This window comes from Pteronotus mesoamericanus, unplaced genomic scaffold (assembly GCF_021234165.1).
Source record: "Pteronotus mesoamericanus isolate MK-2021 breed Mesoamerican mustached bat unplaced genomic scaffold, CSHL_Meso_final contig_2, whole genome shotgun sequence".
NCBI classification, from domain to species: domain Eukaryota; kingdom Metazoa; phylum Chordata; class Mammalia; order Chiroptera; family Mormoopidae; genus Pteronotus; species Pteronotus mesoamericanus.
Genome location: NW_026555084.1, coordinates 15,496,650 through 15,521,683, shown reverse-complemented (window position 1 = coordinate 15,521,683; position 25,034 = coordinate 15,496,650). Strand labels below are relative to the sequence as shown.

At 51.2% G+C, this 25,034-nt stretch overlaps 1 protein-coding gene across 1 annotated transcript in view; it reads left to right on the top strand.

Annotated features, from left to right (window-relative positions):
• PPARGC1B (PPARG coactivator 1 beta) overlaps nucleotides 1-25,034 on the top strand; it is a 105,880-nt gene that overhangs the window by 48,900 nt on the left and 31,946 nt on the right. The window contains exon 2 of the mRNA XM_054568191.1: nucleotides 23,652-23,825. Within this exon, the coding sequence (XP_054424166.1) occupies nucleotides 23,652-23,825 (174 nt within the window). The remainder of the gene's footprint in view (nucleotides 1-23,651; nucleotides 23,826-25,034) is intronic.

Sequence of the window (25,034 nt, the reverse complement as noted above, 5' to 3'; positions counted from 1 at the left end):
CTGCCTGTTCTTCCCTCACCGTCTTCCTGAGAACTGGGTGGAGGGCAGAGAACTGGGTGGAGAGCAGGGTGGAGGCAGCAGGGAAGGTCTTCTTGGGCTGGAGAGTGGTTTGTGCCTGCTAGGAGGAGCCCCTGACTCATAAGAGATGTTTTCCTGTCAGAAGGGAGAAGTGGTTATAGCAACAAGTCCCAGGGGAAGACTGGAGGAAGTTCGTTCATCAGAGCATCTTCTGTCTTCTGAAAATCCCAGTGCACTATTAATAATAGCATAAGTAGCCCCTTGTTCATAAGAATGCCCTCACACGCCTGCTTCACTTGGCATCCGTGCAACAAACCTTTGTGGGCAGGACAGCCTGCAGCCCGGCTTCCTCATGCCTTCAGATGCATCCCTGCCAGTGGCCTCTGCCTCCTGGATTCTAGTGCAGAACCTGTGGAAGCCAAAATCATTATCACGGAGACCAGGCACTCTTTGTTGTTCTCCAAAGGATTCTCTCCCAGAGCCTGCTGATCCTTGGTTTAGACTAAACTTGACAGAGCCTCAGCTTGGATATGTGGTCGACCAGATGAGCAATGGCCCCTAAGCAGAGAGAAGTGGAACTTCTTGCAGACAGCGGGCTCACAGCAGGAAGATGTGCAAATCAAGAAGCCAGCTGCCAAAGAGATGATGACTGAAGGGCAGAGACGAGCAGCTCTGAAGACCCCAGGGTCCCCAGGGGAGGGGCAGTACTGGGTCAGCGCAAAGGACCACTTTGAGGGGGGTGGTTGTTAGGATAATGGTCCTGGGGATCAGCAACTAAGGCCCTGAGGACCACATTCAATCAGCTGCCTGTTTTTGTAAATAAAGGTTTATTGGAACCCAGCCACGCCCATTTATTTCTGTATTATCTGTGGCTACCGTTTACATGGCTGCCAGAGAACTCACTTTATGGCTTGCAGCCCTAAAATATTTACTGTACGGCTCTTTACAAAAAAAGTTTGCCAACCCCTGATGCTTTGAATTATCAAGGAAGGGTTAAAATTCAACCTGGGTTAGAGCAAGACCAGGAGGTACAAAGCCTCTTGGGGAAGGACTTGCAGGCAGACTGGCCAATGGCGTTGTCTCTCATGTGTTGGTGCTTTAATGAGTGGGAAAGGATTCGGAACATCTAAATTTCATAGAATTAGCAAACGTTAAGGCCAAGAAGGATGTTAGACAGCATCTAGTTTGACTCTCGCATATCCAAAAGGGGAAACGGAGGTCTGAGGGGGCAAGGGGACTTTGCTTGGGAGCATGTGGTGGCAGCTCTTGGCCTCAAACCCAGGCCAGAGCACTTTGTTCTGATTTGCTGTTTTATGGCACACGCCTGCTGTACACGCACGCACGCGCGCGCGCACACACACACACACAGTTCTCCAAGCAGGAAAACAGCAAAGAAATATGTTTGCCTCTAAAGGGCAGTTGCTTATTTTGTCTTTTCTGTGTCCATTGCCTTTGCTTTAGAAGAAGGGGGCAAGGGTTCCCGCTTTGCCCTATATAAGGAGGCTGCTGTCCCAGCCAGGCCCATCCCATAGCAACAGGGCTAAAATGGAAACAGGGAGCTCTTTTTAAGGCAAGCTCCCGCACAACAGCTGCCTCCCACCCGCTGTGGATGGAGCATTGTCTGCGGAGCACCTGCCCTTCCTGCCGTAACCAGATTGGAATGCAGGCACTAGGGCTGCACCGTCCTGGAGTGGGTCCTTTGCAGGGTCTCGGTGCCTCCCACCTCCTAGCGTGCCACCTGTACACCCTGCCTTGTGTCCAGGGCCACAGGGCAGTCATCAGAAGCAGATCGATGCAGTCAGAGGGTCAATTGGACTCTGCCCTGAGCCTCAGTTTCCCACCATGGTAAATCAGAGAGTTCAAACCTGTCCTAAGGGCCCTTTCCATTCTGTTCTGTAATTCTGGCACCTGCGCCTCCTTCAAAAAGGCTCTGATACAAAAAGAGTTTTGTTTTTATTCTAGCATGGGGGTTAAAGGTCACGGCTTGGGGAGTCAGATTTCACGGGTTCCACCCCAGCTCGATGACTTAATTTATCTGGGTGTCTCCAAGGGAAGTTAGTGCACCTCTTTGAGCCTCAAGTTTCTGTATCTGTAAAATGGAGATACAGAGGGAAGATCCCCTGGGAAGTACCTACAGCTATCCTTTGGTTAAAGGATAAGGAGGAGGTGGGACTAAATGGTTGTCAAGGTCTTTTCTTGCCTGCAGTTCGAGGATCGTCTCTTCCGCCTCTGTCTGTCTCAGAGTTGACTAGGGAATTTCCCCAAGGAAACCTGATCTGGAGATTGGAAACCTGGAAAAAGCAGTTGGGGAGAAAGGAGCTGGGGGAGTTTTCAGGGTGCCGCAGGCAGAGGTGAGTCCAGGTGTGGGTGTCACGCCCCTGTCGGCCGATGCTCTAGGCAGAGCGGTCCAGGGGGGAAGGGCTTCTGCATGGGGTGAGGTCTCAGCATCATGAGGTCTGGGACACCATCACTTCAGCCCTGTCGTGCTGCATCTTTCTGTAGAATCAGCCTTCCCTTGTCTTCTTTTTGTGGATGATTTTTGGAGGGATTTTTTTTTTTTTTTTTGAGCAGCATAATGCAGAGATTAAGGACCTGCCTTCAGCATCAGACAGACCTCGGCCAGCTGAGGATCCTCACTGGGCCTCCTCAGTTTCTTCCTCTCTCTGTAAAATGGAAATAACAGCAGCTGCAAAGATTAAATGACAGTGCACGGCAAGGGCTCCGTCCATTTTCCCACGCAAAATAAGCTCACTCACTAAAATCTGAAGAGTGATTTTTATTTCCAACATATAGCAGGAAAGAAGACAGACTGGTTCCCAGCAATTAGGGGTGTCCATGCGAGTGGGGGTGGGCAGATAAGATACATGAAAAAAGTGAGCAAGATTATTTCAGTGACGTGGGTGGAGAAGAAAATAAGACTCAGCCCTGTGATCGGGAGCATGTCAGAGAGTAGGGGCGGGCGGCCACTTTACAGTGAGTGGTCATGGAAGGTCTCTGAAGAGGTGACATTTGGTCTAAGTGTTAGAAGAAGCCAGGCAGGTAAAAATGCTTGTGCAATGGCCCCGGGGCAGTGACCAGCTTTTAAGCACTGATGTAAAGAATGCTAGAAAGTGGCTGGAGAGGATACTGGCAAGGTAGAACCGTAAAAGCCACGGATATTTGGACTTCATTCTAAGTGCAATTGGAGAGTCTTTGAAGAGTTTTATAGAGAGTGGGGTGACATGGTCTGATTTCCATGTTTTAAAGATGATTTTGGCTATTTTAGGAGAGACCAGCTTTGGGCGAGAGATGGGCAGGCATGGAAGTGGGGGACCCGTTAGGCAGCATTGCAAGAATCTAGGCAAGAAACAGTGATAGCAGGAGCTAGTAGTGACAGCAGAGATGGAGAGACGAGTACTTTGGAGTGGACAGGACTGGCTGATGGATTGAATGTGAAGGTGAGGGAAAGAGGAATCCTAAGTTTCACTTCTGAGCAGCTGGGTGAGGGGTGTGCTATTTACTGACGGAGAGAGGACTGAAGGAGAAACTGCCTTGGGTGGAAATAGAATTCCATTTGGGTATAAACTTCAGATGCCAATAGACCACCCAAGGGGAGGTGTCAAAGAGAGAGGCAGGATTTGAAAGGGCCCTTTTGTAGGAATAGCCGAGGACACAGCTAACGCATGGCTGGACACAGCTTGTTTTGAGCTGAGACAGCTTGAGTACGTATCTAACTGGGGCTTAGCCCTCCTCCAGCTCTAAGCTTCTGGATTAGCTCTGAGGGCCTCCCCGACTCGTCCAACAGTCTGGGGTGACCCACCTCCTCCCCAGAGCCCCCGAAGGGCTCAAGGCTGCTCCAACCATTCCCCCAGAGGACTTCCAATGGCATGCAGGTGGAACCTTGGGTGCTATTGTGCCCGGGAGCAGAGGCCAGCATAGCTTGAAGCAGCTAGCCCAACAGAGCCTTTACAGAGCACGCCAAGCCTGTGTAACATGCTTTACAACTGAGCTTCCTAACCTCATGCCCATCAGCGAACCCCAGGGATAGGATAGAATTTAACGGGTCTGTAAACTTGGATGGAAAAAAATAGTACATGTTTTATTTTCACTAAGCTGTAAGGGGAATTTAAATTTAGAATTTTCTTTCATTGTGAATGTAGGTGACAAACCGTAAAAGTATTACTGGTACCTGTGATTTTTTTTTTTTTTTTTTTTTTTGGTCACTGATGGAAATCACAGACATTGTCATATCACATTACAGTTATTTCAGGCGTCTAGAAATAGTTATGCTCATCGCTACTTTGAAATTACGGGTGATTATTGCACTTGCTGCTAGATATTATTTATACAGTAATAAGGAAGCGCATTATGTTACTGTACCATAAATTTACTCTTTTTAATATTTCATGAGTGTATTTTGATATTATTGGTTTCCTTTATAATCCTGTTTTATTTTATGCATTTAAAAACATTCTGAGAAGATGTTTATGTGCTTCCCAGATTGCCAGGGGGACTAATGGCTCAAAAAAGGCTAAGGACTCCTGCCTGAAAAGTATGATCTTATTCCTACTTCACAGATGCTAAGGCTCAGAGAGGTTGAGTGTCATGGCCGGGGCCACACAGCTAGTTGAGTGACTGAGCTCACGTTATTGCAAATCTTCCTGATTTCAAACTTGATGTTCTTAACAGTCCCGTCCCTGCCACCATAGTAGCCCCATCAGCGAAACCTACAACCAGTTTAAGCAGAATCTATAGCACAGAAACCATTCCTATTTTATCTGAAAAATTAATACAGCTTGTGCATTCTAGTCCCTAGCATACCCTTGGTTTTTCTTTAATAATAGAAGGCAGTTTTTCTTACTCCTGAAAAATATTTAATTTTTTATGGCATTGAATCTTGGGAGGGAAACGGGGGTCTGAGAAGAGGCACCATGTCTGTCCTGTGCGTGTGACTATTTCTCAGCCCTGCAATGTGTCCTTAGACGGTATGTGTTCAAAGACAGAGAAGTGAGATTCAACTCAGTTGATTCTCATGCCGCTTTGTTGGCAGGCAGCCCACTGAGTAAATGAGAAAACTGAGGCTTTGGGCCATCAGGTGCCTTGCCTGTCGTCATGTAGCTTCAGCCAATGGAATTCTAGTGGAGGCTCTTTCCTGGCTGCAGCCTTGGTCTAGTTCCAGTGTCGCAAACTTAGCTGCATGATCTCAGGCATTACCGACCACCCCTGGCACTCAGTTTCTCCCCTCTGTAAAATGGCCTGGCCACTGTGTCTCCCTGCCTTTATCTGGTCGTTACACAGTATGCAAGAGGTGTCTGTAAAATACGTAGCACAAAAGAGGGGCTTTGCACCGGAGAGTGATTATCCTGGGCCAAGTGTTACCACATTCTCAGAGGTCCTCGGGCAGGGGCCGGCTGCTGCGGAGGGCAGCGACGCCCCTTGCTGCCTGGGACGTGGGATGGGACCATCACCAAGTTCCTGCCAAGGCCAAGAGCCAAGTCCAACCTGGGGTCCAGTCATAGCCCAACGCTTCCTAGGTGAGCAGTCAGTCAGGACTGGGGAAGAGGGAGCAGTCTCTCACCTCTCATCCCTGTCTCTGTCCCTTCCTCAGAGCCCTAGCACCAGAGTGGCGGCTTTATTTCACGCGCCTCAATATTTAATAAGCAGGACCATGACAAGATTAGGTGACCTCGGGGCCCAAATGGACTGTCTGCTGGCATAAGTGGTGCTTGAATCATTTCCCAGGGACTAGTGCCGGGCAGGCTTCCAGGAGCTGAATTTACCCTCTGATTCTCTGCTTTCCTCTTCTTCTCCCCACCCCCAAGCTCCATTTTAGAGTTTCCAACTTCCTTTGCTTCAGAAGGCCATGGACTAAGATAGAAAGCAAAATACTTATTCATTCACCAGGGCTGTCCACGCCCCTACCCCGCCAGAGACCCAGGCTTAGTGTGGGGAGAGCCCAGAGGCCTGAGGCACTGACCCAGGCCCTGGGGCTCCTGCCTGGCTGGGGGTCCCCCTGTTAACATGCACATTGAGGACACAGGTTCAGTGGACTATGTGCCCAGAGAGATGCAGGCAGAATGTGATAGGAATTGAGAGGAGGGACAAGCTGGGACAATCAGGGCAGGCTCCACGGGGGAGGCGGCATATGAACTGGGCTTTGTGGTGAACTGAAGCATGTGCATGACTAAATAAAAATGAAACCTTCAAAGAGTGCCCTGACTGGTGCGGCTCAGGTGGTTGGAGCATCCTTCTGTAACTAACTGAAAGGTTGCAGGTTTGATTCCTGGTCAGGGCACAGGCTTAGGTTGAGAGTTTGATCCTGGGGTGGGTGCATACAATCCCTGGTCCGGGCACAGGCGGAAGGCAATTAATTGATGCTTCTTTCGCACATCGATGTTTTTCTCTCTCCCTTCCTCTCGCTCTAAAAGCAATGAAAAAAAAAAAAGCTCTTGGGTGAGGATTAAAAAAAAACACTCAATGAGTAAGGAAACATAAAAGAGAAAGGAAGTGTTGTCTGACTTCCCACTGTCTCCAACCAATTCCTTATTCATTCTCACACTCTTAATACTTTCTTATGTGGCCTTTTAGCAATAATCTTTCAACATCTAAACTACCCATTTATACATTTAAAAAAAAATACAAACAGGATCATATAACATTAACTTCCCCTTTTTTCTTACCAGCCCAGCTTGGTGATCTTCCCGTAGGAATGTACACAGGGCGGGCGGCTTGGAGCGGTGGTGTGATCCTTGCAGGTAGCTGGAAGGCCATGACCCAGATGAGAAAACCCACAGTATGTAAGAGGAGCTTTGGCAGGGAATGGGGGAAGCAGTGCTGCTGGGTGGTTAGGAGCGAGGCCTGACCTTCAAATCTGAAAGATTTGGGGTTGAATCCCCATCCTCACACTTTCCAGCGGTGTGACCCTGGGCCGGTTTCTTCACCTCTCTGAGTTTTAATTGTCCCGTCTTTCAAACGGAGTTAATAATTTCTCCCTTGGGGACTGTTGGGTACTTTCAGTGAAAGCACTTACCACTCACAGAGGCAGTCGGTATATGAGACCAGCCCCCCCGTTTTAGCTGCTGTCACTGTCCTGGGGCAGATGGGGAAGATGGGGCCCTGAGCCCTGACAGGTAGAGCCAGGTGCATGTTGGGTGTTTCTGGAGCGATATTTGGAGAGAGGAGGGCCAACAGATCGATCCGAAGCTTAAAATAGCCTGGAAGTGCAAGAACAACAATAAATAAATGGGTCCCGGATGCTTTTAAATCTTGGCATTTCCTCATCTCAGCTCAGTCTGTCCAGACAGCTTCATCAGCGTTTGCTGCTGAGGCTGGCGACGCACGCCACCCCTGGCCAAGGCCCAACTCTGCTTTCAAGAAAATCAGATCTAGAAACGTTTGGATCTTTGGCACTGGGCCTGCCGGTCATGGATGTAAGTTGAGGATCAGGCAGCACTTGGGGTTTTTCCCCCCTGCGTGGAGAGGAAAGGCCTAGGGGAACCGAGTGAGGGGGAAGGTGGGACCTTCAAGGACATGGGGGGTGAGGTGGTTGCCAGAGAATGGGGTCATTCATTCATTCCCCAAGTGTTTATTAAGCACTTACTATATGCCAGGTGCTGAGGATACAGTGGTGAGCGTTAATCAAATGCTCATGCAAATAAATATTTAATTACCAATTGTGATATGCTCTAGAAGGCTCAAACCTCCAGGAGGCTGCGAGCTGGTGAAGTAGGACTCCTCATCTGGTCTCCGGGGCTGAAGGAAAGCTTCCCCCAGGATGTAGAGTGAAGGATGGATATGTGATAACTAGGCAAAATGGACCTCTGTATGGGGATGGTGTCCCAGGCAGAGGGAACGGCACATGCAAAGGTCCTATGGGGAGAGATGCTGGCAAGTGCCAGGGGTGGGAAGAAGGCCAGTGGGACCCAAAGTTGGGATGGGGAGGTGGTGCATTAATACTGGGCAATGATACCGGACAGCTAGGCAGGAGTCAGATCACGCAGGACCTTACAGGCTTGAGGGAGGGTTTGGTCCTTGTCTGGGAGAAATCTGGGGCCGGTCTATCAACATCTTGGGAGGATAGATAGCCGTGGCTGCTCTGCCCAGCAGCCTGGAGGGGGCTGGAGTAGAAGCAGGAGGCTGGGGCTGCCTTTAAGATGCAAGTTGATTGTGATGTGCACTGAGTCAATGAGAGCTTGAAGAGTTTACCCTGTGATTAGGCAGTGAGGAAGCTGCAGTGGCCCAGAGAAGCTGCAGCTGTTCCAGCAGTTGCATGAAGACTTCCATGTAATAATCTCACGAATGGCCAATGTCTTTTGAGCACTTGCCAGCACCAGATACTATGCAAAGCCCTTCTCATTAAATCCTCATTAGAACCTTGAGGTGATGGGTGGGGCTGTTATGATCCCCATTTTACTGAGGCCCAAAGAGGTTAAATCACTCGGCTAAGATCACATGGCTCAGTCCCCCATGTCTAGCTCTTCTGGGTTGACTGATGTCCTCCTACATTGGTGTTCTCAGGGCCCAAGCCCTCGGCTTCTGTCTGTTGCTTTAGTGACCGTCGGCATCGCGTCTGCCCCGGCCATAGAACTGGTTCAGAGCTGGGCAGGAAAGACATTGTCCTGTGTGACCTGAAGGAACACAGCCCCCTGGCTCTTGCTCGCTCCTCCATCCCTCCCAACCCACTGGCTTCTGGTAGTGCTTGATAGCCCTGGTTTAGGCCACGTCTCTGGGTTTCACATATCGCCTGCCTCCTGGGGATTCAGATAGTCTCTGTTGCTTGTTTTTGTTTTGCTTCTTTATTTCCTCTCTTCTCCTTTCCCTCTGCTCCCACCCTGTCCCCATCTGTTGCTGCCCCATGGGGGTCTTTTCCTCGCCTCCCAGATGTACAGGCAGGGTTTGGAATGGAAACAGAGGCCTTCTTCCCTCTGGCCTTGAAGGAAGGAAAGAAACTGGCAGTTTGGGCAGCTGTTACCTGCCAGGCTCTGGGCTAAGCTGTGGACACGCGTGATCTTACATAACACTCACAGCGGTCCCATGCGGTGTGTACACATCATCTCTACAGACGGGGACAACTGGGGCTCGAAGGATTTAGGTGTCAAACCCAAGGTCACATGCTGCGACTTGACTCGTGATTTAAAAATTTTTGCTTTCCAAACTGTGCATATGATTCACCTGGGGATCTGTTAAAATGCAGATTCTGATTCAGGAGTTTAGGGACTCAGCATGAGATTCTGTAGAATTTAACAAGCTCTGGGGAGGCTGATGCTGCTGATCCATGGACCACGCTTTGGGTAGCATCGCAAAGAACTAGCGGATCTCCCAGATGGCCTCCATAACACTGGCGCACACACGCATCACCATGACGCTCCATCCCGTGGTGCTAGCCACCTCCGCAGGCTTTCCCACCATGCTTGGGACATTGCAGGCTGACTGTGTGTCCCAGACTCCAAGCTGACTGACCATGGTCTCCAAAGCTGATCAGTGTTGGAATATGAGGGAACGGAGACCCAGAGAAGTAGAGGGACTTGTTCAAGGTCCCCTGCCAATAGTACAGAAAATTCAGGCTTGTGACTCCCAATCCGCGCTCTCCATTGTTGCTTCAATTAGGAGATAGAAGTCTCAGGGTTCTGATCCGGCCCCTCTTTAACTTGCTGTGTGACTTTAGGCAAGTTACTTCCCCTTTCTGAACTTCAGCTTCCCCATCAGAAAAATGGCTTTACCTCTGCCCTGTTGTGAGAATCAACTGGGAGAGTGTTTAGTTAACAGCGTGAAGGAATTTCATGAGCCCCAAGACCACGAATCTCAGTAGGGTAGGAGAAACCTAGTAGGGCAGAAAAGTGGGATCAGGTGACACGTGCGGGAATGGCGGGAACCTCACTCCCTGAAAGATCTCACTGTTCTCTATGTGAGAGCTCCCTGCTTGCTGCCTGTTTCCCATCAGGCTTTGGTGATCATCAAGCACTGTCAGAGGGTCCCATCGCTGTTACCTGAAAGAAGGGCGTGAAAACGTGTCCTTTGACACAAATTCACTTTATGTGCCCAGTGAACACGCTTCTCTACATAAGGCAGTTAGTTCACCGGTGGCCGTCAGGGGCCGGCGCCTGGGCCGCACGGGGCGTGAGTGAGTAGGGGTCTGCTGAGCAGGCCTGCTTGGCCTCCCTTCTTCTCTGGCCCTCACTGACCACATGACCAGGAAGGGCCTGCTGGGGCCCAAGAGAGTCTGTTTCCCACCAGCTTTATCTGGGAGCTCACGGATCTGGGATTCTCATCATGGGACCAACTGGAAAAGGAAAGGCAGGAATTTCCATAAGGGAATAAGTGGGTGGGGAAGGAAACCAGCACCTGCCCCTCCCCCCCAAGTAAAGGGGAGTGCGTGAGAGGGAGACCTCGCAGGCATCACAATACTGTGAAGCGGTGGCGCCCACACTGACCCGGGAAACAGGGGCTCTGCTCGCCCCACCCATCCCACACAGGTTCAGTGAGCACCTGCTCGGTCCCGGCTGATACTCGGGTGCTGGGAGCCAGCGGAGGACGCGCCGGGCCCCTGCCTTCCTGCAGCTCACCCGCTGATGGTCCCTGGGGTCAGGCCGTGGGTAACGCTCAGCCATGCAATCTACCGTGGCAGTGGGGGGTAGTGTTGGGAAGCCCTCTCTCACTGAGACCGAATGCCGTGTAGGCGACCTAGGTGTCCCAGGTGGGGCCCAGGCCGAGAAGAAGACCCCTGTGTCCGCAGTGCAGGGAGGGCAGGAGGTGGCGGGTGAGGAGCAGGCGCAGGCGCGCCAGGTCCCGCGGCTCAGTGAGGCCTCAGGTTTTTGCCAAGGGCAGTGAGAAGTCAGGGAAGGCTTTGAGGCAGGAGCGTGAGTCTCAGCTCTGCCTCAAGCTCCCTGACAGGCACGTCCCCTGTTTTGGCTCCCTCCTCCTTAGTCCATGCCAGGGACTTGTTACCTGGAGCTTCCTGAATCCATAAAGACTTGCAAAGTACTAGCAGAGCTCTGGGAACTTTTTCCCCTGTCCCTTTTTTCCAAGTCTAGTAGATAAAGCTGCACAGAACAAGGACCAGAGCTTCCCTTCCCCCATCAACCCCCACTGTGTAGTCAACAGCTGACGTCTACGGGAGGAGGGGGCTGAAGGGCGTGGCCACAAAGAATTTGGGAGTTGAGTCTGGATGATCATTGTGCTTATTAGCAAAGCCAAGTTACCTTGCCGAGCCTTAGCTTCTCCATCTGTAAAATGGGTGAATTTTAAACATCCGCTTTGCTGGGCTCCCGTGTGCCACTCGGGCGCTCTGAGTGGTAAATACCCCCTACCCGGGGAATGGCTTCCTGAGTCTGAGGATTCAAAGTAACCCCGCAGAGCCATTAAATTGCCCATGAAATAGTGTGTATGAATAATAGGTATGAGTACGTGGGCATGGGAAAATACAGAATTCATGTGCAGAATAGAATGTCACCCTATTTCTAATATATAAGAAAGAAACAGAAATTTGGCTCTTTATGTATTTGTTTTTTGCCAAGCTCATAACATTTAAGTCACTCAGGCTAAATAAGGGTATGATGGGTTGCCACTGTATGATTTTTAGTTCATAAAAATGGAAAACCGAATTAATCAGCTCCCTCATAGTCCCTCCCACTTCAAAGCCCTGCACCCTGGCAGGCTTCGGGGGCGGAGATCCTGCAGGGGGTTCCCCTGGGAGCCCAGCGTGGGAACCACAGGACCAGATGGGCTGTGAGGCCCCTCCTGGCTCCCACGCTGTGCCGAAGCCTCGGCAGGGCAGTTGCGGGTTGAATGTTGCTGAGTCATCTCTCCCTCAGCAGGTCAGGTCGAGTGTTGGCTGACAAGCCGAGGCTGGTGTGTTGGTGGCAGAACCCTGGTCCCAGGCCCAGAATCTTTGGGAGCAGACAGGGGCAGGGAGCTGGCTTCAGCCCCTGTCCTCTGGGCTGGGGGAATCTTCAGCTGTCTATTGCCTTTCCACCCAAGCGACAGTCCCCTCCCCTCTCAGAACCCCCAGGAGCCAGCCACCTTGGGGCTGCCCTTCCTGGGTGGGAGTGCCGCCCCACGGGCTGCAGGCCACCCTGGGTGGCACTGGCCTGAAGATGTGAGCTGGCACCGCGCTGGCCTGTTGAGCGTGACATTTCCTCAAATGCCACGAAGGGGCTGCCTGACCTTCGCTTTCTTGCCAGGACCCCCTTTCTGCCTTGTTCTGGGTTATTTATAACAGTGTTAACAGGTTAGAAAGAAAGAAAGAAAGAAAGAAAGAAAGAAAGAAAGAAAGAAAGACCTCTCAGCTGAGCCCAGCTCCCTCAGTCTCTACTGCCAGCCAGGGCAAGAGACACAGAGACATATAAATAGAACCCAAGGACGTGGACACTATAGGACCCCAAGAACACCTCCACACAGAATGTGCTGGGTTCCTTCCCCGCTTCCTTCCTTCCTTCCTTCCTTCCTTCCTTCCTTCCTTCCTTCCTTCCTTCCTTCCTTCCTTCCTCTCTCTCTCTCTCTCTCTCTCTCTCTCTCTCAGATTTTATTTTATTGTGGTAAAATATACACAACATAAAACTTAACCATTTCTACCATTTTTAAGAGACAATTCAGTGGCATTAAGTACATTCAGAGTATTGTTTGAAGTCACTGCTCTCCACTTCCAGAGTTTTTTCATTGTCGAGAAGCCAGGTACTTTTGCATCCGTCTGACCCACGAGGAAGGCTGGCATGTGCCAGTCCCCCCCGACCTTTGCCCCAAGGTGTATTCAGGTTTTGAGGAAACTCCGCAAAAGGAGGGTGCCTGCCAGTTCATAATCACCGCCACTTGATTAGAATGTGGGTGGCTGCCCCTTTCAGCTGTGTGGAATCATGGTCACATTGCCCAGGGCTGCTGTGCCCTCGGCTGCCCTTCCTTCCGTGACAGGAAAGGCACTAGAACCGGAGTGAGCGGATGGCTGCAGGGAGAATCGGGAATCTGCTCTTCTTTCTCCTCCTAAGCAAAATCTATGCATTTAGCAAACTTCACTCCTTTCATTCTAAATAAGGCAAGTGTTCTGCAAAACTGAATGCTACCACTCTGGGGGACCACTGATTTTACCTTTGATAAAACTTTAATAATACTTTCTTACTTAGGGACAGTCCTTTAGAGTTTTCTCAAAGCCTTTCCCGTCCAAAAACCCGCATGGGACCAGGCTGGGACAATGAATTCCACAGCAATCCCCAAAGTAATGGGGTTACGGGCCCCACTGTAGAGATGTGGAGACTGAGGCATGAAGTGATCTAGGATGTGCTCTGGTCTCCTTTCAGCCTCCGGCACATGTAGTGACTGTTTCCCTGCCTCATCCGGCCCAGCCGGGAATAGGGCAGAGGACATGCCGTGGTTCCGGCACATCCTTCACAGAGATGCCAAAACATTCAGTAATCAGGATAAATCATATTTTAAATTCAACCTTTAAAAATAATAACAGTGGGCATCAAAATACCCATGCTGAACAAAATACCACATCAAGAAGGGAAAAAAAGGAACAATAAGAGCACCGTGCAGGGGCATATAGGTGCCTAAAGCCAAAGGGGGAGAAATCAGTACTACTGACCCTGTCTTTACTTAGAATTTTGATATTTTGCTCAGCATGGATTTTTAAATTTTTTTTTGTTTTTACACTACTGCATTAAACATGATCTGTCTTGATTACTGAGTTTTTTGGTGCCCCAAGCAGGAGCCGCTTTCATTTCCGCCTAATCCTGGCTCCGGTTCCACCTGCCAGTCTCTGTGCCCCACTGTGATCGAGGAGCTCCCGCCCCGGTCCCCAGGCCTCAGGTCCCCATATGCTAAGGCCTTTTCGACCGCCCCTGAGTATCAAGAGAGCAGCTGAGGGTAGCATTTGATCCTGGCAGTCTATTTTTGTGCCTGCCCTTCAGTAACTGATAAAATGTTGCTCTTGGTAGAGCTGATGTGTTGAAATGGTGAGTGTCGATGTCAGGTGGTTTGTGTGATCGGATATCTTCATTCTTGACCTCGCAAAGGGGCCTGGAACCAGGAAAGGAGCTCTTGGCGGTTTTGCTCCTCCAGAGCTGGACGGAGCTCCAATCGTTGTCTGCTAACAGGCTGCCAGGCAGTTTGGCCTTGTCTTGGGGCTGTTAGAAAAAAAAAAAAAAAAAAAAAGCCTATGTTGGCGTTTTCTTGCTTTTGTGTACTGCCCTTGACAAGGTACTGCCCCACTGATCTCATTTGTCTTATTGAGTACCTACTATGTGCTGGGCATCATGCTTGGCACTGGGGAAACTGCAGGGAACAAGACAGACACAGCCCCTGCTCACATAGAGCAATCAGCTAGGGAAGGCAACGATACGCAAGTAGATAAATTTAAAATGGGAAAAGTTCTGGAGAGGGACAGCGGTGATGGTGGCCATCGCACTGTGAATATACTTAATGCCACCGAACCGCACGCTTAAAATGGTTCAGGTTTCTGTTATGTCTATTTTACACCATCATTTAAAAAAAAACACTTGGAAGTGGGAGATATCAGAGAATTAGAAGCACAGGAAATTACAGCAGGGTGATGGGTAAGGGAGGGACGGGGCGGCCACTTTAGGACACGGTGGTCAGGGAGGCCCCTCTGGGAAAGACACTTATTCTGGTCCAGGGATGGGATCGGAAGGGACCAGCCATGCAGAGATGACAGACAGGGGAGGCGGCCCAGGCCCAGGGAGCTGCCAGCTCGGAGGCCCAGGAGTGGAAACTGAAGCTTTACTATAGCCCTTGAGGGAGCTGGTGTCTGGAGATGCCCGGAGGCCGGGGGACTCCCTGTAACTAACTAGCAAGCGAGGAGGCAGGGAAGCTCTGCCTCAATGAACCTGAACGGATACCTGCACAGGCCTGGCAGTTTGCAGAGCACTTTTCCTGCCACTCTCCTCTGTATTCAAGAGGCCCTTGAATTCAAGTGCACAAAATCGACCGCAGTCACAGGCAAACACACTTGTGCGTATTACACGGCCCCTGAAACACCCTGGCTTGCTTGCTTGTGTCACAGAATATATTTTAAGCTTTTATTGTTTTCAAGTAAAAAAATAAAATAAAATAAAACACACCCCACCTTCCCAGGCCTGGGGCAGCTTGTGCCTGCTAAAACACAGCCCCCAACGGGTACCAGAAACTGCCGCGGGGAGAGGGGATAGCTGATAGCGCCCTCTGAGAGCTCAGTGCCCAGCAGAGGAGGCTGGGCTCTGCACAGCCACCTGTCAGGACACTCAGGAGCTGGCCCACCCCCGGTAGCCTCACTTGGGCATAGCTACGGAGCCTTTACAGATCTTCACTGGATAAAGGGCTGCTTGCAGAGAGCAGGGAGTGGGAACAGAGATGCCCGAGCAAGATAACATCCTCCCCAGGACAGTCTCTGTTCTTATTCTCTGTGCCTTTTTAAAAGGGGAAGGAGCTAACACAAAACACTTTGGTGTACAGGCCACAGCTGTTGAGGAAGTGGCCTGTCCTTTTAGGAAGAGCTTTGGATGGAGACCCCGGAGATCCCAGTTTGTGTCCTGGCCCTGCCAGGAAGGAGTAGGCCGTGTGGATCTTGGGCGACTCCACGTTTGCTCCTCTTGCCAAAAGAAGGCATTTGTCTCTAGAACGCAGGCTCTTCCAGGGCCCCAGCCCGTGGCTCTGCAGCCTGGCAGTCCGCTGTATGGGTTTGTTTCCTGTGCTGCGGAGGTGGGAGTCCACATACAATGGTCATCTTCTCTGATGAGAGTGGGAGCTGTAGCTGGGGGTGGAGGTATGGAGAGGGGAATTCTGAGGAAAATGTCAGAGAAAACACACAATCATAAAGCATAATACCTAACATTATCTTTTAATGAAGCCATATGACACGTCCATTCATTTTGCCAGACTTCTGCTATAGGACTGCTTCTGCGGCAGGCACTGGAAATGCGGGTCGCCTCCCTGCACCGCCCACGCTCACAGGCCCACACTCACAGCCGGGCCTCTGAGAGCCCCGAGGGGAATCAGTCGGAGGGGTCAGGAGGTTAGGCTCTGGTCAAGCAGCCCACGTGCCGGGTCCTTCCAGATTCTTGCCATTTTCTCCTGATCTTTTACTGTCATACTGTCATCTCACCGACACATAATACAGAACTTTTTTTTTTAAACATCTCAACATCTGGAATCCTCCCACAGTCTACAAGTTAGTTTCCCTTGAAATCACTCCTTTGGTATTCGTATTTTCTGTGTATGAACCATTTAATTAAATTTTGTAATTATAGCAACCAGCAGGGAAGAAGTACAACTGATTCCCAGTAAACAGACAACCCTGCTGGAGGAAGCAGACGTGTGGGTGACCTAGAGCACCTTCTCTGTGGCTCCGGGGCACCTTGGGTGTTTTTACAGGGGGAGATGGAGGGTTGGTTAACCTGGCCGGGTAGGTGGAGGCTGGTCAGGGGAGCTTCCGTTGTACCAAGGGCCTGAGAGGGCCTGGTTAGGACTAGCATCGGCTGCAAGTAACAGAACCTTCCCCCTCCAAATGACAAAAAGTTCCACAAGCTCCAAGTGGAGTCCTCTCTCACATCCTGAGGCAGATGGTCCAGGGCCAGCTTGGCGTGTCACAGCATGAGGGACCCCGGCTTGCCTCCGTCCAACGCCCTGCCTATCATGCAGAGCTGCCTTCCCCAGGTCTCCAGTAGGTAACTGGTCATCCTCCCTGCTTGGCCGGGTCTGGCCTGGCCCTGTAGCCCAGCTCTAAGCACTGGACTCCGTTTTTGCTCTCTGGGCTGGAGAACCCACTCTCACCAGGCCTGGTGACCTTCTGTCAGGTCGCCTTGCCCTAAGTCCTGAGCAGGCAGCAGCATGGCTGGGACTTAGGGCCTTACTGGAAAGGGCTGAGCATCACAAGGTTGTGCCTGGCAGGTGTGGGGCCAGGTGCTTCCACGTGGATGCCAGGTTGAGGCGTTTAGCTGGGAGTGTTTTTTTGCGGGAGATCCTGTCAATGATCCAGTTTGTCTCTAAGTTTGGGGTGTTTTGTTCTTTTAAGCTGGGCTTGGAGCCCCTCCATTTTCTACTTGATTTTTCCTGGAGCTAACCTTGTGTTCAGGATCCCGAGTCTTATTACAGAGGACGCTGTAAGCCTTCCTGTGGGGACTCCGGCCAATTAGTTTTCCTTGTTCTCCTAAAAGCCTCTTTAGGAGTTTTGAACTAATTTAAAAGACAGTGGAAAGATTAGATTTTTTTTTTTTAATGTAAGAGAGATGAATTAGTCATAACTTTTGCACTGATAGGTGACAGAAACTCCGAATGGAATTTGCTTACAAAACTGCAGAGTATGGGGAATAGCCTGGCTTCGGGTGCAGCTGGATCCAAGTGTTTATATTATTATTTTTTTAAATGTGGGGGATGTACCTCTTTCTGCTTCGCGGTTCTGCATTCCCTGGGCTTCATTCTCAGACAGGCTGCTCCCAGGGAGTGACAAAGATGACTACCAGCCTCCCAGAAGTAAAGTCAACCAGCTGAGCCCCTTGTCCAAATGCTCCTGCAGATTCCTGGTGTTCACTCTGATCACCTCGAACCAGCCAAAACCAGTGGTTGTGGTCCCTGGACGAAGCACAGTCACCAGCCAGATTGGGCTTACTTGGACCTCTTGGGTAGAGGAGAGGGGTGGCTTCTCTAAGGAAAATCTGTGGGCTGCCACCATGAGGAAGGGGGATGGGTGAGGGGCCATCTAAATCACAGAGGTGGGAGAAGCGAAGAAACATTGTGTAATGAAGTGGCTTTGTGGGGACTTCATGAATGCATCCCTCAATTCCTTCCTAGAAGGCGAGTAGAGGCACAGGGCTGTAGGTCTAGACCGTGCCACGTCTAATTGATCAGTAGTGGCTGCTGAGGCTCCATGTGGGGAAGGCTCCGGGCTGAGCAGGAAGTAGAGCCATGATCAGTTAGGGGTATTCATGGTGAGGGAGGCCGGAGACAGGACCCCAGTGCCAGGTGCCTGCAGTGGAGGAGGCTCCCAGCTGGTGGCAAGGCAGTGCTTAGGGTGTGCAAGAGGGTGGTGAAGAAGTCTGTGAAGCCCGGGTGGAGGCCCTGCCCCTCACCTGCCCGGGCAGGCCCACAGAGAGCCAGCTTGTCTGGCTGTCAGGGCAAGGTCTTTCCTTCCTCGGAAACCATGAGCGATGGTGACACTGTGACCTGGGGCTGTTGAGGCTGAAAGAACACAGGCCAAGAGAGCTGGTAGGTGTAGGACTGAGGAGAAAGCTCAAAGGACAAATCCGAGAAGCTTTGACCCTCCGAGAACCCCCGTTTTCCCATCAGTCAAATGGGGATGCTCACTATTGACTACTTCCTGCATCTTGGGAAGGTACCAATGAGACCATGGCTGTGGATGTCCCTTCAATGTCCACTGTAAGTGCTATATCTGTGACCATCATACATGGGGTGTCTGACACATGCTAGGCTCCCAACCTGTGTTACTTTATCTTTGTCAAAACCCTTGGAGGTAGGATGCTTTTTCCCTGCCCATTTTGTCAGTAGAAACAGAGGTGGCAAAAGGTATGCCCTGACCTCAAAGGATCGGTGTTAGCAGCAAAGTCAGGGCCTAGCTCTTTGTCCTCTTTGCCGAGGCCTCTTTCCACTTCAAGACAGTCCTCTGTGCGCCTTTGTGTCCCCCTCTGTAAATTATTTGTTCATTAAATGCTGAGTTTTACATCAGTATTTCCCCCAAGCCTATGTGGATCTCAGAAACTAGATGTCTATGGAATTGTATCAAATGCTTGAGCAAGAAGGGTCCATATGGTCTATCTGTGTGATGTCCTCTTTTCCAGAAGGGGCAGCGAGAACCCAAGTGAGGAGGTGACTCATTGAAGGATGCATAGTGAGTAGGGACAGACTCAGATACCATGCGCTGTCCCGGCAGCCACCCTCAGCCCCTCCTGCTTCCTTCCACTCGGTAGCTCTGAAAATATGCCCTGGGCCAAGCACGAAGCAAGGCGATTTGCTGACTGCAGCCAGGAAAGTGGAACCACCAATTTTTCCTTGAAGATGCATTCTTTCTTAGGCAGGGAATCGATTTCCACCAAGAGACACAGGCTTCCAACAAAGCCACTTATGTCAATCTGGATGGAGCACCGTTAGTTGGCTGCCAGGGGCATTTATCTCGCTGGCCCGGGGCAGCCACAGCCCTTTTCAGAGTAGGGTGTGGTGGTGCTGGAGAGGTGGGCATGGAAGGCCCAGCACCCGGAGGGACCCCGTGGCAGGGGTGTGAGCAGCCCTGCGGGGGTGGGGCAGGGGGAGCGCCCTGAGGGGCCATCCGGTTGAGGCCGCTGCACAGTGCCGTGTGTCTAACCCCAGGCCTGTCCTGCTCTGCTGTGAACTTGCCGCATGACTTGAGTCTTCCTTAGCCCTCATTTGAAGCTCTGTCTCCCCATCTCGAACTGGGAATAAATGGTCTTGAATGTTCCTTCTCACATTCAGAAGCAGGATGTTGAATGACAGCAGGTGTGCAGAGAGCAAAGCGACTTGTATCTGAATCTTAGTTTCACTTTTCTGGGATCCTGGGTGCTGTGGGCTGAACCATGTCCTCCAAAAAAAATGTTGGAGTCCTAAACCCGAGACCTCAGAATGTGACCTTATATAGAGATAGGTTCTCTACAAAGGTCATCAAGTTGAAATGAGGTCATTAAGGTAGGACCTAATCCAGTATGACTGGTGTCCTTATTATTAAAAGGGGAAATTTGGACACAGAGACAGACAGACATAGAGAAAAGACATGTGAAGAGACAGAGGAGGAAGACAGCCATCCACAAGCCAACAAAAGAGGCCTCAGAAAAGGCCAAGCTGGAAACACCTTGGTCTCAGACTTCCGGCCTCCAGCATTGTGAGGCAATCCATTTCTGTTGTTCAAGCCACCAGCCTGTGGTGCTTTGTTACAGTAGCCCTGGCAAACTAACACAAGTGACTCGATCTCTGAGTTTCCTGATTGTCACATGGGGACAGTGACACCCGCTCTGCAGAGTTGTGTTAAGAATCTGATGAGAAGATGCAGACACGGCCCTCAGCGTGGTCCTTGGCATGCAGTGGGTGCTCAATAAGAGCAGTGGTGTGGTCCTGTGCTGCGACCTCCTAGTGCCACGGCGGGGCGCCCACGGCAGGCGGCCGGTACAGAACAGGAAGGCCTCGAGTCAGACTTGTAAAAGAGAACTGGGTCATCCGCGGCACCCCTTCAAAAGCCCTCCAAATATGGAGAAGGCCGGAGAAATCACTGTTTATGCAATGCTTAAAGGTTTTTGGCTAGAGTGGCCTCCGCCCTAATTGACAAGGCCGTGGAGCTGAATTTTTTTTATTTTTATGTCCTGAATACACTTTGAGTGTGTCGAACTGCTCTGGGTAATCAATAAGTGCAGTAGTCATGGCCATTTTATGGGTGTTTGTAGAGGAGGTGGCATGGTTTTGATGGGAAGGACGCTTACTGGGTGACCCTGAGCAAATCCATCATCCTCCTTGGGCCTTCGCTTCCATAGCTGCAGAGTGAGGGAGGGAGACCAACCGAGTCAGGGGTTCTCGAGCTGCGTCTCCGAAGGCCTAGACATTAAGTACTAATTCCTTACGCACTATACATCGCGCATGCATTTTGTGGATAGCATGAAAGCTCTCCATGGCTTTTATCTGGTTCTTGAAGGCACCTCTGATTCCCAAATTGTCCACAATAACTCGCCTGGACAACCTCTCAGGGCTGCTCGTTCCTGACAGGTCTGGGATTCTGGGATTCTGGTTATAAAGTCGTTTCTAAGCCTCAAGCAAGTCCTACAGAAGTGGCTGCTCTGAGTTACTGGGATGAGGGGGATTGGGAACATATAGAAAGAGCTCCCCACAGAGCTTATTGCTGGGGGCTTTGCTGGCCGGGGAGACCCCAACTGCCCAGCACCCTGTGTCTCTGCTTTGGGCCCTCCCTCCAGCTCCGAAGGCCCTCCAGTGTTCGAGTGGCGCCTCCCTGTCCCGCCCTTGCCACTCTCCTGGACACTGCAGCCTAACCCATCTGCCTGCTTCTAGGCTGGCCCCGCCCCCATCATACCTGGAGCAAACCCAAATCCCTTACAATCCCTACATGATCCGCCTCCACCTGCTTTTCTGAAGGCATCTGCACCCATCCCCTCCCTCCCCCGCATGCTTAGCAAGCTGCGGCCTCACTGACCCATGGTCAGCGCCTCATGCTCTGGGCTTAGTCCACACTTTGGCTTTTGCCTTTGCTGGGCCTTCTGCCTGGAACGTTCTTACCACGTCTTCCACCACCTGGCTCCTCCTTCAAGTCTCAACTCAGATGTCAGCTCCTTCAGGAAGTCTCTGACCCCTCCCGCGCCCCCCCCCCCGCCCCCGTTCCCCACAACTAAGATAGATCCTCCCCCTCCTTATCCTCCATCAGTGCGCTTGGTTTATTTCCTTCGCAGCACTAACACAACTTATAATGAAATATTTATGTGTTTTCTTCCCCATGAAGATGTCAACTCGTGAAGGAATGAACTGAGTCTTCTAAGTCACTGTGCCTGGCTCATAGCATTTAATGAAAGCTAGAATGCACCCACTAGCACGGCTAAAATTAAAATGAGTGACAATACCAAGTGCTGGTGAGGGCGTAGAGCAGCTGGAACTCTCACACAGCTGATAGGCTTGTGCAGTCGTCTAACCACTTTGAAGAACAATGTTGTAGTTTTTCTAAAGTCGCACATACACTTACCATAGGACCCAGCAATTCCACGCCCAGCTGTTTACCCAAGAGAAATAGAGACATGGGCCCTACAAAGATTCACACAAATATTGCAGACCTGTTCATAATAGCAAAAAACGAAAAACAAACCAGTCGTTCATTTAAAGCAGGCAAGACTGCTGCGTCGCCATAGTCCCCCTGGGCAAGGAGGAGCAGGAAGTCCCAGAGAGGTGGCTGAGAATCCACTTGAGTGTCCCTGCGGCCACGGCAGTTGAGTGGTGGAGACTTGGGGTCAGGGTGCTGGCGGGGCCCAGAGTGACGTGGTGCTCAGTGTTCGCGGTTGGTGAACACGTGTGGGCTGGAGAAGGACCGGGCAGGGGGAGGGGGAGGGGGAGGGTGGTTGGGGGGTCCCTGGGAACAGAGACAGCCTGAGCACCGGGCTCCCTGGCCTGAAAGTGGGGGGCGGTCCCCTTGAGAGAAGCAGGCCCTGGTGCCACCCCATGCATGCAGGATTCTTGCAAAATGCCAGTTAAGACATTTGACCTAAATTCGGATAAAAGCCTTTTTCCTGTGTCAAGTTGAGCTAATAATATACATTTATTCATAATTTATGAGGCCTAGTAAGTGGGAACAATTAAGGAAAAGGCCTGGCCAACATCTATTTCTCCTAAGTGTCACATAAGCCTATTTTCTGTTCTCTAGGGCAGGTCCGCCCCCTCTGCCTACCATGAAATGCTGTTGTTTTTGTTATTATAAAAAATTTTTGTTAGCATTACTGTGAGCTGCCATTTCTTGAGCCCTGGCTAAGCAAGGCTGTACCATTGCCTTGTTTCCTCTTCATCGTGTGAGGCAGGTAGGGGCTTCCCATTTCACAGACAAGGCAGTTGAGTTTCAGAGAGGCGAAGGGACACGCCCAAGCTTTTACAGCCGACGAGCAGGGATTACGGTTCAGGTCCGCCAGATCCCAGGGCCTGCGGGATTCCTGTCAGCCTCCCAACTCAGCTGTCTCTGAAGGGGCGGCGCAGCCCTTCGATTGGGAACTGTTAAACTTGGGAGTCAGGAGGAACATGTGATCGCCTCCTGCCTCGGGGAGTCTGCAGGAGGCCTGAGAAACGGCACTGTTCCTCGCACATTGGTCCCCGGAGCAGCTGACACTGCCCGTTTGGGCCCGTGCTTTAGAAGCTCTGGTCAGTCAATGATGTGACCAGAGTCCTCACCTGCCACTCTCAGGCAGGCTCATGGCCTTCTAGACCTTTTCCCGAGCATTGCCTATGCGTTATGGTACATAGAGAAATGTGTGGCCTCGTTTCTCCCTTTACGCATGTCGGGTAATATTCTACCTACTGATCATCTGCAGTTCAGTCTTTTATTTAATGTGTCTTAGAGGGCACATACACCTGCCTCATTCTCTTCAACAGCACTGTAATATTCCATGATCCGGGTGATATTAGCCTTATTTACCAACGGTCTGGTGGTGGGTGGTCTTCCACATTTTAGACTTTACAGGTATTCCTGTAAAATCCCTGGGGACATGGGTGAGTGTCCACAACATAGTAATCACTTGATAACCTTAGCCATTATTATTATTGCTGTTCTTGTTGGTCCATTATCAGTATCGAGGGACTGTTCAAATCCCTTTCTGCTGGCGGCAGGTGGGGAAAGGGGGAAGTCTCTGTTTACAGGTTCTGAGAAAGTTTTCAACAAAACATTTCTGTAAGAAAAATAGATCCTACATGGGCAGGGCCTGATATGCAGGAGTGCAAAGGAGGAGGGGAGAGAGCAGCCGGCAGGACCCTCCTGCCTGGGCCTGGCTTAGCTCCTGGTAGATTCAACAGTTGCAAGAGAGTGGGCCAGAACTTTACATTTCTTGGTCGCTTAGCAAAATTGGGCCTTGGCCAAGGGCAGCCAAAGGTCCGAGCTGGCAGCATCCTGAGTAAGAGGGTCCCTGCCTGGGTCTAGCCAAGCTCAGCTCTGACCAGCCATCTCCCTTTTGTCTCCTCAGGGTGCGGGGTCCGGGGAGGAGCAGCTCTGCGCGGACTTTCCAGAGCTTGACCTCTCCCAGCTGGACGCCAGCGACTTCGACTCTGCCACCTGCTTCGAGGAGCTACAGTGGTGCCCCGAGGGCTCCGATACCGAGCCCAGCCAGTACAGCCCCGACGACTCGGAGCTCTTCCAGGTATGTCCTTCCCAAGCCGCGCCCTCTGCCTCCTGCCTGGCCATGTCCCTCTCCGTCCCAAAGGCCTGGCTCCGCCTTGCACCACCTTCTTCTGCACTTGCTTGGCAAAGACCACCGCAGTTCTTGGGGCCCTGTCTCTTGTCGTGAATCTGCGCTTGGTCTTGGGCAGCTCCCCTCCCTTGCCAGGCCTCTGGAAAGTGAGGGCAGGGAAGGGCTGCTCTCTCTTACGTCCCCCAAGCAGGACCCGGCCCCTCTGTGCCCCGTCACAGGGTCAGACGGGTTCCAGGTCCTCCCTTCCCTTTAGTATCCCACTCAACTGTTATCTCCATCCTGTGAGGCAACTGCCATCATTTCCCCCGTTTGCAGATGAGGGGACTGAGGCTTGGAGAGGGGAAGTCATGTGCAAAGGCCATTTACCTGTTTGAATCAGATTCAAATGCAGTTTGCCTCCCTCTGGAGCCAGGGCTTTATAGCCTCAATGACGCCATAATGAGAATGCCTCCCATTTACTGAACAACTGCTCTGTGGCAGGACTGTCCCTGTTTGTGAATATTAACTCAGTTAATTCTCCTTACAACTCTCAGACACAAGTACAGTTAGAGGGTCTTTAAAAGAGGCAGTGCTGAAAACCGCTGTGTATACAAATGCCTCTGAGCCCGCGTGCCCCCAGGCCCAGCCTCAGGGGCACATAATGGGTGACGTTTCCTTTAAGAAGCCCTCTGACATGGAATAACATGATGTCTGAGGTTGGCTTCAGAATAAAGCAAGCTCTGCATGCATTCATGTGTGTGTGGGTGGGTGTCTTGATGGCCTGGAGGGCAATAGATGAAAGAAGATTGGCTATGCTATGGAAGCTGGGTGGGGGATACATTCAAATTCATTATTCCTACCTTGAAATATGCTCCCCCGTGAAGACTGGGGGAGGAAGACCTAGCTCCCTGCACCTGTTTGGCAATATAGTAGCAACACCGACACACAGTGTCACGTGCCATGCTGGTGTGCCATGAGCGTCGTCCCAGATAGTCCTGAGGATTACATTGTTGCTTCTAGAAATGCTTACAGAGCTCACTGTGGGTCAGGCACTGCGTTCATCAGTAGATGACACAGTCTAGAGAGGAGACCGACCCGCGGTCAGCGAACACAAAGACAGACAGCGGCCCCTGTGACGGGGCACAGAAAGAACTACCCCTGGCGTGAGAGGGGCTTCTA